This window comes from Mercenaria mercenaria, chromosome 14 (genome assembly GCF_021730395.1).
Source record: "Mercenaria mercenaria strain notata chromosome 14, MADL_Memer_1, whole genome shotgun sequence".
NCBI classification, from domain to species: Eukaryota; Metazoa; Mollusca; class Bivalvia; order Venerida; family Veneridae; genus Mercenaria; species Mercenaria mercenaria.
In genome coordinates, this window is record NC_069374.1 from 70638309 (window position 1) to 70649454 (window position 11146).

Consider the following 11146-nt stretch of genomic DNA (forward strand, 5'->3'; position numbering starts at 1 on the left):
TATGGTATCATCTACATTTAAGCAAGATGAACATTTACAGTGAAATAAAAGTGCGCGTCTACAATAGAAATTATTAAATGAATGACAGTATTTACTTAGCTGTAGGACTAGGAGTACCAAGATAAGCATTAAGCAAATTAAAAATCTATATGATTTATGCATGTAAATTTATTTTGACCGTATAGTTTCAGATATGCATATGCAACAGAAGTGTTATATAAATCACTCCACTTGCTAATAAATTTCATTAAAAAAGGAACGTCTTAATTGAACGACTGAAACGTCGAGGTCTGATAATTCTTCAAACATGTAATCTAAATAATTTGCGCAAATGATTTGTAACAGTTTTTATGAAGGAGTGGAGGCGGGAGTATGTGGTGTTTAAGACCAAAAAATCAACCTGGCTACGGTCCTATATTTTTTTCTGAAATACAAATCTACAAAAAATACAGTTTACTAATATATGCAAACGTTGGCACTAGCCTCTTACCCTCGTCGGATCTGTTTTATTGCTTCTTTCGATATTTGATAGAATTAAGCCCAGCTCTAGCCGAGGAAAGTCAAGCGTGCTGTCTTTGCTGTCTTACGGAGAGCTCTTGCTTTTATTGAGCTTTAATGTAATTTTGATGGTTGCTTAAGATAGTTTATAGGCCAATTCGTTGTTTGCTAAAAACTCTATTGTTTTTGAATGGAAAGTACTTCAATATTGTTTTCTTATATGGGCAACACCATGAGCCCTCATCCTTGGCCCTGATGCTACAATTAAGGAGCATATTTGAAAATGAAAGGGGAAGATCAAAGTTTGAATTTGGTATCTACAATGAATTACTTAATTTGTTTGACACAGATATTATGGACATATTTAAAGCTATGAAAACTAAAATTGCTATACGCGTATATACTTTTCAAGTATGATAAATTCGTATAAATTAATCGTACAATCTTGAACAATGCATTGTATATAACGTAGCAATTAGACTCCACACCAGTGACCGAAAGAGGTTTAAATTTTGAATCGGAAAATTGTTTCGCTACTCTTCGTGGTATAAAAGTAGCTAAATGCGTTTCCCATTTCTACAAGACGGCAATCTTTTGAATTTCACATCTTCCATTAAATCATTTCATTAACAGTACGGGGCTGCTTCTGTTTCTATTATTCGAACGGAGTTATCAGGTGCTTTTTATTCCTATTGTATGTCACAAATTCAATGACAAGTTGCAAGTTATGCCCATATTACTAAGTAATTAGACCCAAACAACCAAAAGGCAATGAATAACAAGTGTTTGGAAGAAAATGGCGTCCCGTCATCCAACAACGTTGATGTTCCCGCACATTACATGAACATTCAAATACGCCTTACAACAAAACATTACTTTGACTTTCTTTTCAGTAGATAGGAACATATATCAGTAGATAGGAACATATATCAGTAGATAGGAACATATATCAGTAGATAGGAACATATAAGAAGGTTAAATCTTAAGCCCATCATAGTATGTCAATATCGCCTGAAGGCACACAAGCCCTGTATCTTATAACGTTACCTCTAAATATCGACTTTCCTTAAAGGCAATAATGGTCAATATATTTATATCAAAATCTCTTCTGAATGTAAAAGGGAATTAATGTTCAAACTATGCTAAGAATATCAATAAGACAAATGGAAATGAAATGCTTATTTTGATATAATGTTTATTCGAAATAAAAAAAAATATTTACAAATATAAACACTACCTTTCCTCTCCTGAAGGAAATATACAGTTTTTCCTTTGCAAAGCTCAGCAGATCTTTGCCCAAGAGCATTATTATTTAGCCATATGTTTGTGACGTCATACGTTCTTGCTGCATTGTGTTTGGTCTTAAACATGATCTGTATTTGAGAAAAATAGATTTTACGTTTCATCTATAGACTTATTGGGTTTTGACTGTCCATTTAATATATTGTAGTATTTACAATAGCTTCATTTTGCAATTTTAAAAAGAGACTGAAATAAAAGAGTCAACTTTTCAGATATCACGACATTAATGCTATATTTCTTGAGAAAGCTTCGGACTCAATTACTGAAAGACTATATGTTATGGAAACACATGAGAACTAGTTGTTTTTACTAAATTTTTACATTCAAAATTTAAAATAGCGTTTTAACTGGTTACTCGAGGTAGACTACTTTAATTATAAATGTTTATATCTACCGATCGTTCAATACGTATTCCTTGGTGATGTATTGGTCAATACCACAGTAAAAGTTTTATTGGTCTTAATTGTGCATTTTTAAGATAGTTTAGAAACAAAAACTCATGTTCTAATGTTCATAATATGATCAAACGTCAATTTTATAGAAATATCATCTTTAGCCAATATCTGGAAGTCTGTGCCTTTAGATAACAAGCTTTAATGTATGCAAAAGTACTAGACACCCCGAAGCACGAATTTATTGAAATGTGAGTATGTCAACCGTTTGTCAAATTTATCGTGAGATGTTAGTGACAAATTTAGCTTGCATAAATTCTTCGAAAATGAAAACTTACATTTACCATCAATTTGAATAATTGACGACAAAACCATAAAGCATTATATATTCTGCTTTAGCAACACGATATTGCATTACTGTTATATGCTTGCTAATCATACAAAAATGTTAAAACAGTATAAAATATAAAACCTGACTGCTGGTGTGTGTGCGCATGAATTCCTCTGGTGTTTGAAAATCGCTGAAGTTCATATTTGCCACATAACATTCGTCTACAGGTAACTCTGGCTTTATAAATTTGACTGTGAACAGGCCCTAACAAAATAAATATAATAAGAAATTGAAGATAGTCTTATATTACGACAACCAGGTTAGATGGACTGAACACTTAAGGCCTAATATATTAAATTAAATTGTATTTAATTAAGTTGAGTCAGTGGTAAAACATTATGTTAAATAAATATATTTGTGCTTTTATTTGCTTACAGTCGTGTAATCATAACACAAGTCATATTTTCAAGGGAAAAATAGAACTGTTTCCGTAACTTTACTGCAAGGCTGTAAGAACTAAAGTTTAGAAGAACTCTTAAAGTTTTCACCATTTTAATATCATAATCATTTCGTGCACTAATCTTGTTATATGCGGTAGGCGGTATGTCTACTTTAATTGCCAAGAATACCAAATGCGCTACCTACAAGATTACTTTACTGTAGGCACTGAAAAAGGGGGCACCCTGAGATAAATCACGGAACTTCCGCATGCCAGCTTGATAGAATTCTCAAACAGGAGACTATTTACGTACCCTTGAGAAATCAGCAATACCGATGGCTACATCATTGCTTAAAACTTCTTCTGTATCTGTCACGATGATTTTCTCATGTACGACATCACCATCATCACCTACGAATGTTGCCTGATATTCCTGGTTTGTAATGATTGGAAACAACTTAAAATTTAATTTGAATAGTACCAAATAGTAAAAGGTATCACTGTTTTGGTAAGACAAAGAATAGCGATGAAAATTTAAAGTACTATTTGCTGTAAAACTATGTTACCTTTGCCCACTCGGCCACGAAAGCCCACGGTTTCTGGTTAAAGCAGGTTATGCTTATATAGAATATTTAGCACATCTTTCAGGATTAAGGGACTGTGCCTTCGAAGCAGGATTCTGGTTATTAAATGTGCCCGATAAGTCAGGTTGCATTGTATTTTCATAGGCTTTGGTACTGGTTTCAGAAAATTCCTACTTTGAACAATCCAAACTTGTACGTCGTAAAAATGTTCTGACTGAACAGGGAGAATCTAATGCACCACCAAATTTATGAAATTGCAACAAATATTTGACATCTTTGATTTCTTTTGTAATTAAGAGATTCTGAAAAAAAGTATTTGTTTTGCCTGCTCGTTAAATTTAAGATATTGTGTCAGTTTACCTTGTAGATGTCTTTGGTCATCTTCATTCCAAAATAAACCGAAAGAAGTACTGCGCTGACCAAGAGGACGAACGCAACAACAGCAAGCACCATGTATACTGTCTTCCTTCTCAATGTTTTCTCTCTAACCTGTAAAAATGTTCAGAACTGATTTATTGTTTACTAAGACGTTTGACGTTAACTTAGCGGGTATTGATATATGGCTGTGTGCATTGAAGGAGTTAGTATTTAAGAAATATTGTTCAGCATTTATATCATATTTTTATATCTTTGCTATTATTAATTGTATAATCCAGATGATGAAAAATTAAGATTAAAGGGATAGAATTCAAAGGGGTTTCATGAAAAGATAATCAAGTATTGAAAAAAAATTACCTCGGTTTTGAACAACTCTTCCGGCATTGTTGTTTTGTCAGGCTTCATTTTGTTTGATATAATTTTGGTAGTGCGATATATATATTTGATTGCTGAAATTAAAATATGTTAAGAGTATACATCACCTTTTTGTTAGATAGTGCAGTCAATTATAACAAACATTACAGCGATGATAGTATTAAGGAGTTAAAGGTGATTAATCAGGTTTTGGTAAAGTAAAGAATTTATTTCTAACTTTAACGACAGGTCATTTACAATAATTCGCGTGCTGTAGGTTTCGTTTTGGGGAGGCTGCGATTTTGGTACGTGGCATTCCCTGTTTGATATTTGTCTTTGTTTTTTTTTACATAAAATACATTTTCACTGGACCCGACCATATATTAACGGGAGAAAAAGGCGATTCACGTGCTGTTAACACATGATTTTTTTTTCAGAAGAACGTATATTCCTGCGCAGATCTATGTATCTGTGTTCTTGTTTCTTCCATAATTACCTCCTGTGGTAGCATTCAAGATGCAATCTAATCAATAATATGTTTTGCTGTATCAGTTACCAATCCAAGACCCACTGCCCTCTCCCCTACAGAGTAAAAATGTGCTTACTCTCTTCTCCCTCTATTCACTCCCTTTTGCACTCGGTGTCTCGATAACTGTGAATGTATTGAATCGCGTGTAACTCTTGCGATGGTTTTGTTTTGATTAATTCTTGATGGTGTTTGCATATTTCTGCATATGGTATTAAACTTATGAAAATGTTTGACTTTCATTTTAAGAAATAGGCAAATTAAGAAATTTGTTGTTTTTGTTCTTGAACAAAATTTCCGGTTTCATGTTATTTGCGGCGATCATAAAAACCACCCCTTTTGCAAAGATTTTAATGAACACTTTGTGTCAGACCTAAGCATAAATACAAACTAGTATAATTTCGTGTTTAGGTATTTTAAGTAGGCGTTATTATATTTTTCATGAAATTCTTAATCATTGTTTTATTTTCGCGAAAGTTTTCTATAACTCCAAAGATAGCTGATAACTTTTCGCGAAACAGATTTTATGAAAATAAGACGTTTTCTTCAAAAGAAAACTTTTAAAGGAAAGTTAAAAAATTTTTAGTTGTTCCTAAAACGAAATTGGAATTTCATAACGTTTCTCGATTTCCTTTCAATTTTCGCGAGCGAAACTAAAAGAATTCATTTTTCACGACAAAGGAAATGTGTGACGATTATAACTTGTTATCGTATTCAGTACTGGGCACTAACATGCATTTTCCACAAAACTGCAGAAGTTTAATTTGACACATATTAATATTTTAGATGTAAACATTTGCATTATTCGTCAGCTAACGATTGAAGTCATAATTGAAAACAAATAATACCGTGTCCGGTGACTTGTAGTATCCCTGTGTCAATGTAAGTCCGAACACTCGAAAACACATTTGTAAACTGGGATTAAAGACTCTGAAGTGTAAAATACCTCACCCGAAGCAAAGTTTTCTGTCGAGAACCACCAATAGTTAGTCAGTATTTCGACTTTATTAATCGTATGTTTATTAAGCGGAAGTTTCATACGATGAGTAGATAAAACAAACTCCGCATAAAAGTGTACAGTTAAAATGATAAAATGGTTTACATGAAATATATACAAAACCGATTTACTATGCGCACGTTAGACTTAATAAATTAAAGGCATTTATATACGAAATATCATTACTGTACGACAGCTTAATGGTGTTAACAGACAGGTTTGTAAAATGTCCCACGTAGTTTTAATATCCTACGCAGGGCCTACTAGCCCCTACGAATGATATTATGATCTATAAGTACGAATAGCTCTTACTTATGTCATAATGATTATTTTGATCAAATTTTGTAAAATGTGTCAAAAGAAAATATCAAAAGAGTATACAATGCGAACATCGTTTGTATGCATGTTTGGTGATTGACTCTTGTACAGTTAATCGCTACGTTATCCTATTTGATGACGCGATGACTAATAAAGTGTAAGACCCCTTGATGCATTTCTCCTAAATCCTACAGAAACGGACGGAGAGAGTGGAATTTCGTCTTGCATCTTGTTTAATCGTTCCCTTAAAAGTTAGGCTCCCGGTGCTCTGAATTAAGACAAGTTGTTGCGTACATTGGTGTAATTATACCTTGTAATTATACCTTAGATTGACCATATTTTTATGTTTTACTTTTTATGATCTGGTATTTCGTCACTAATGTTAGATCCTTTTTTAAGCGGGGAGTGATTTTATTTACGCTGGCTTGTTAACTTTGTTGAAATTAGGATAAGTGCGAGGTTGCTATGCTCTAAACGCGTTTAAATCCTAGTTTCTTTTTTGATAACTTACTGACGGCGGTGCCCCTATTTACAACTTGTTTTCTGCCCGTCTCGTACTTTGTGTTGTGTATGTTGTCTTGTCTGTTGTTAGCGTTTTTTCCTCTTTCTCCTCACTACTCCTATTACACCCATCGCCCCATCCCATCACTTTCTCTTGCTTTTACGCTCCCTTGCATTTGCTGCCTCTCTCCTTTTACCATGAGTCAGTTATCGTGCCGTCCTTAGGCGGTGACCGAATGTTGTTTTTACTGCTTATATGCGTGCGTGCCTGCTTGCGTGTGTGTATCTGTGCGTGTTTGTCATGGGCGAAGTCCCACAGTATTCTGCTTTCTTACTTATCCGTTTATCTGTGTATGTTAGTTGTGTGTGTGTTTGTCTTTTGTACGTTGGTGTCTGCGATGTTGTAGGAATACTGCGTTTAAGGAGCGTGGTTTTTCCTGTTTAATATTCATCCTTGCTTCACCTTCCCCCAACATCCGACCCTTTTATCTACCCCTTACCACCATCATCCATTTTTCTGTATTTTGCATATATATATTATGTACTTGTTGTTGGATTTTTAAAGCAACACGTCTACAATATTTTTCCGTTACAGCTTCTCTTTGTTGTGGGCCTACTTTGCGATGCATGGCTCTATGGCTGTGTTTGTATGCTCTCTGCTTCCGGGAATTTACCCTTGCCTTTAATCTTTCATAACTTTTACGTGAAACATACTAGCTTCTACATACGGCTTAACTTAGTTCTACTTAGGACTATATGATTTCTATGTACAGCTTACTAACACCTACATAGATTAGCAATTCCTAAATGTAAATACGACATAACAAAGACACAAGTCACACTGTCAGGTAATATGGGCAAGGTACTTCTACGTTTTCCATCCATACGGATTGCCAAATATTTGCACCGTTTTGGTGATATTGTTACGTTTAAGAGTAACAGTTACTTGTTATTTAAATTACTAGAGGTAACAGAAAAACACACCAGCAACTATTAACAATAACAAAGTTGCATTCAAATACCTTAAAAATGTAATATTCAATAATAGTCCAAGTCATGTCCGCGTTAAATTCAAATCCAATTATAATTTCTTCCAAATTTCTCACACAAGATTCAAACTGAATTTATTATATCAAAAGAATATAAATCCTCTCTTAAAAGATTATTCTTTAGATCCACAGTGTTAATGTAAATCCTTGACTAAAATTGTAATATTTTATTTTTAAGAAATACAGGAAGGGATTTCAACAAGATCTAACTTAGGTTATCCCCTGTCCCCAAACAGCTTCTTACTTAAAGCATCATGAAAGTTTCCAGCACTTTCATGTTTCACCAATAATAAAAAGAAAATTCTGCAAAGTAAATAAAAAAAAGAATAACCCAGAATTAAACATAATGTTAACATCCAGTTGATGGAAACTTCTAGTAAACCATAGAATATAAATAACTTATAAGCATACATGATGTCTCAAAAATAGGACACACTTTACAGTAAAAAACAAGTTATATAGAAACAAAGTTAATAAAGTAAGCAAAAGGGGCAATGACATGTACATAACAATATAACGTTTTACCTAGGTTTTTAGAAAGCTTTCTCAACGACCTATAGCGTAATACCAATGAAATTAGACAGGCCAATCGACACAGAGGCTGAGTGTCAAGCTTTAACTACTGATGAATATGTTGCAATAGGTGTCGTCCACGATTCACTACTTTTCATTACGATTAAATACGTATTACTAGGGGTAACTAGTTAACTAGGTAGAATAAAAAAAACGTGCTTAAACAAAGATACGCGTACTATTAAGTGGCCTAACGGACATGTTATTATGTTAACATACAGTACTAACTTGTTAAAAGCTGTGTTATTTTATCTTTTTGCTATGCTGTCTTGTCTACTGACCATATTATATCTTGTCGAACGGACATGCCATTTATGTTTACATACAGTATGAACTTGTTTAAAGCTGTGTTATTTTGTCCATTTGCTATACTGTCTTGTCTAATGACCATATTATCTTGTCAAACGGACATGCCATCATGTTACCGTACAGTATTAACTTGTTTAAAGCTGTGCTATTTTGTCTGTTTGCTATATTGTATTGTCTATTGACTATAGTATCTTGTCTAAAGGACATGTCATTATACTGTCTTGTCTACTGACATATATCATCTTGTCAAACGGACATGCCATTACGTTGACATACAGTATTAACTTGTTTAAAGTTGTGTTATTTTGTCTGTTTGCTCTACTGTCTTGTCTACTGACAATAGTATCTTGTCAAACGGACATGGCATTATGTTTTCATACAGTATTAACTTGCTAAAAGTTTTTTCATTTTGTCTGTTTGCTGTACTGTCTTGTCTACTGACCATACTATCTTGTCAAACGGACATGTCATTATGTTTAGATGCCATCTGAACTTGTTTAAAACTATGTTATTTTGTCTGTTTGCTGTACTGTCTTGTCTACTGACCATATTATCTTGTCAAACGGACATGCCATTATGTTAACTTACAGTATTAACTTGTTTAAAGCGGTGTTATTTTGTCCGTTTGCTATACTGTCTTGTCTACTGACCGTAGTATCTTGTCAAAAGGACATGTACAAACGTGTCGTGTTACCTTGTTTAAAGCTATGTTGTTTTGTTGTTTGCCATATATTCTGTCTTGTCTACCGACAATATTATCTTGTCAAACGGACATGCCATTATGTTTACGTACAGTATTAACTTGTTTAAAGCTGTGTTAATTTGTTCGTTTACTATATTGTCTTGTCTACTGACTATAGTATCTTGTCAAAAGGACGTGTCATTATGTTTACATAAGTGTTAACTTGTTAAAACTGTGTTATTTGATCTGTTTGCTATACTGTCTTGTCTACTGACCATATTATCGTGTCAAACAGACATGCCATCTTGTTTACAAACAGTATGAACTTGTTTAAAGTGTGTTATTTTGTCCGTTTCCTATACTGTCTTAACTACTGACCATAGTATCTTGTCAAATGGACATGTCAGTAGGTTAACGTACAGCACTAGCTTGTTAAAATCTGTGTTATTGTTCTGTTTTCTATACTGCCTTATCTTCTGTCACATAACATCTTGTCAAACGGACATGCCATTATGTTGACATACAGTATTAACTTGTTTAAAGTTGTGTTATTTTGTCTGTTTGCTATACTGTTTTGTCTAATGACAATATTATCTTGTCAAACGGACATGCCATTTTATTTACATACAGTATTAACTTGTTTAAAGCTGTGTTATTTTGTTTGTTTGCTATACTGTCTTGTCTACTGACCATAGTATCTTGTCAAACGGACATGCCGTTATGTTTTCATACAGTATCAACTTGCTAAAAGTATGTTATTTTGTCTGTTTGCTGTACTGTCTTGTCTACTGACCATACTATCTTGTCAAACGGACATGTCATTATGTTTACATGCAATCTTTACTTGTTTAAAACTATGTTATTTCGTCTGTTTGCTGTACTGTCTTGTCTACTGACCATATTATCTTGTCAAACGGACATGCCATTATGTTAACTTACAGTATTAACTTGTTTAAAGCTGTGTTATTTTGTTCGTTTAGTATACTGTCTTCTCTACTGACCGTATTATCTTGTCAAAAGGACATGTCATTATGTTTACACGCTGATCAGACACGCCATTGAATATGGATATCACATAGACAATTAAACGAAATGCAACGTATACTTGTAGTTTAGATTTGTTTGATTTGTTTGATTAATAGATGAAAGGTAAGTCATCAATTAGATATAACACCCTCCAATTTTCATCTTCAATACTGTATAAAGTGCTAAACAGTTGATACATTTTGTCATTTACGGAACTTGTTAAAGGAGTTTACAACCCTTATTCCAATGTGTTTACCGCTTCACCCCTACTACCTATTCCTGAGACAGCCCTTGAATGATATCACTAAGTCAGAAAGCACTGAATTAAGTTGTAGTTCAGACTTGTTTGATTAATAGATGAAAGGTAAGTCATCAGTTAGATAATACACCCTCCAATTTTCATCTTCAATACTGGATAAAATGCTAAACAGCTGATATTGGGGTCTATAACCCCCACACCCGCGTTTTTAAAATGTAGGGCTGCCATGAGTCATGACCCATGTATTGAGGGATCGATATTTAAACAGCTGATTCCTCTGAATAAACTCTCTCCGTTTAAATTCTAAACGCCAGATAGAAAAATGCTTAACATTTATTAATGGGGTCTGACACCCCCACAACCTCGTTTTATATGTTGTCAGTATTATCTGATTTAAAAAAAGGAATGAAAAAAAAACATTAAAATAAAAGTTTCGGTTTGTAAACAGCTGATTTCCGTCATAAAATTACCATCCGATTAAAAACTACTGATTAATAACAAATAACGCAAGGTAAGCGTGTAATTAAACAAGTAGTATATCAATCAAATGAAAAATGTTGTTTTGGAGTAATGAAAGCAAGAAACAATTAAAATAAGTGGTAGTTTTATTAGAATTTCAGATAATAAT

General features: G+C 33.5%; 1 protein-coding gene across 2 annotated transcripts; it reads right to left on the reverse strand.

The window, feature by feature from the left end:
• Nucleotides 1–1661: 1661 nt before the first annotated feature.
• Nucleotides 1662–5858, reverse strand: LOC123528289 (uncharacterized). Of its 2 annotated transcripts, none has more exons than XM_053523855.1 (6): nucleotides 5756–5858; nucleotides 4282–4373; nucleotides 3907–4035; nucleotides 3276–3395; nucleotides 2665–2787; nucleotides 1662–1871 (listed from the first exon to the last, which is right to left on the reverse strand). In XM_053523855.1, exons 1-6 carry the CDS (start codon nucleotides 5841–5843, stop codon nucleotides 1677–1679), a joined length of 747 nt encoding a protein of 248 aa, XP_053379830.1. In that variant the 5' UTR covers nucleotides 5844–5858; the 3' UTR covers nucleotides 1662–1676. The 2 variants fall into 2 exon arrangements, with proteins under 2 accessions (XP_053379830.1, XP_053379831.1); XM_053523856.1 differs by having other exon boundaries at nucleotides 5653–5779.
• Nucleotides 5859–11146: the final 5288 nt, after the last annotated feature.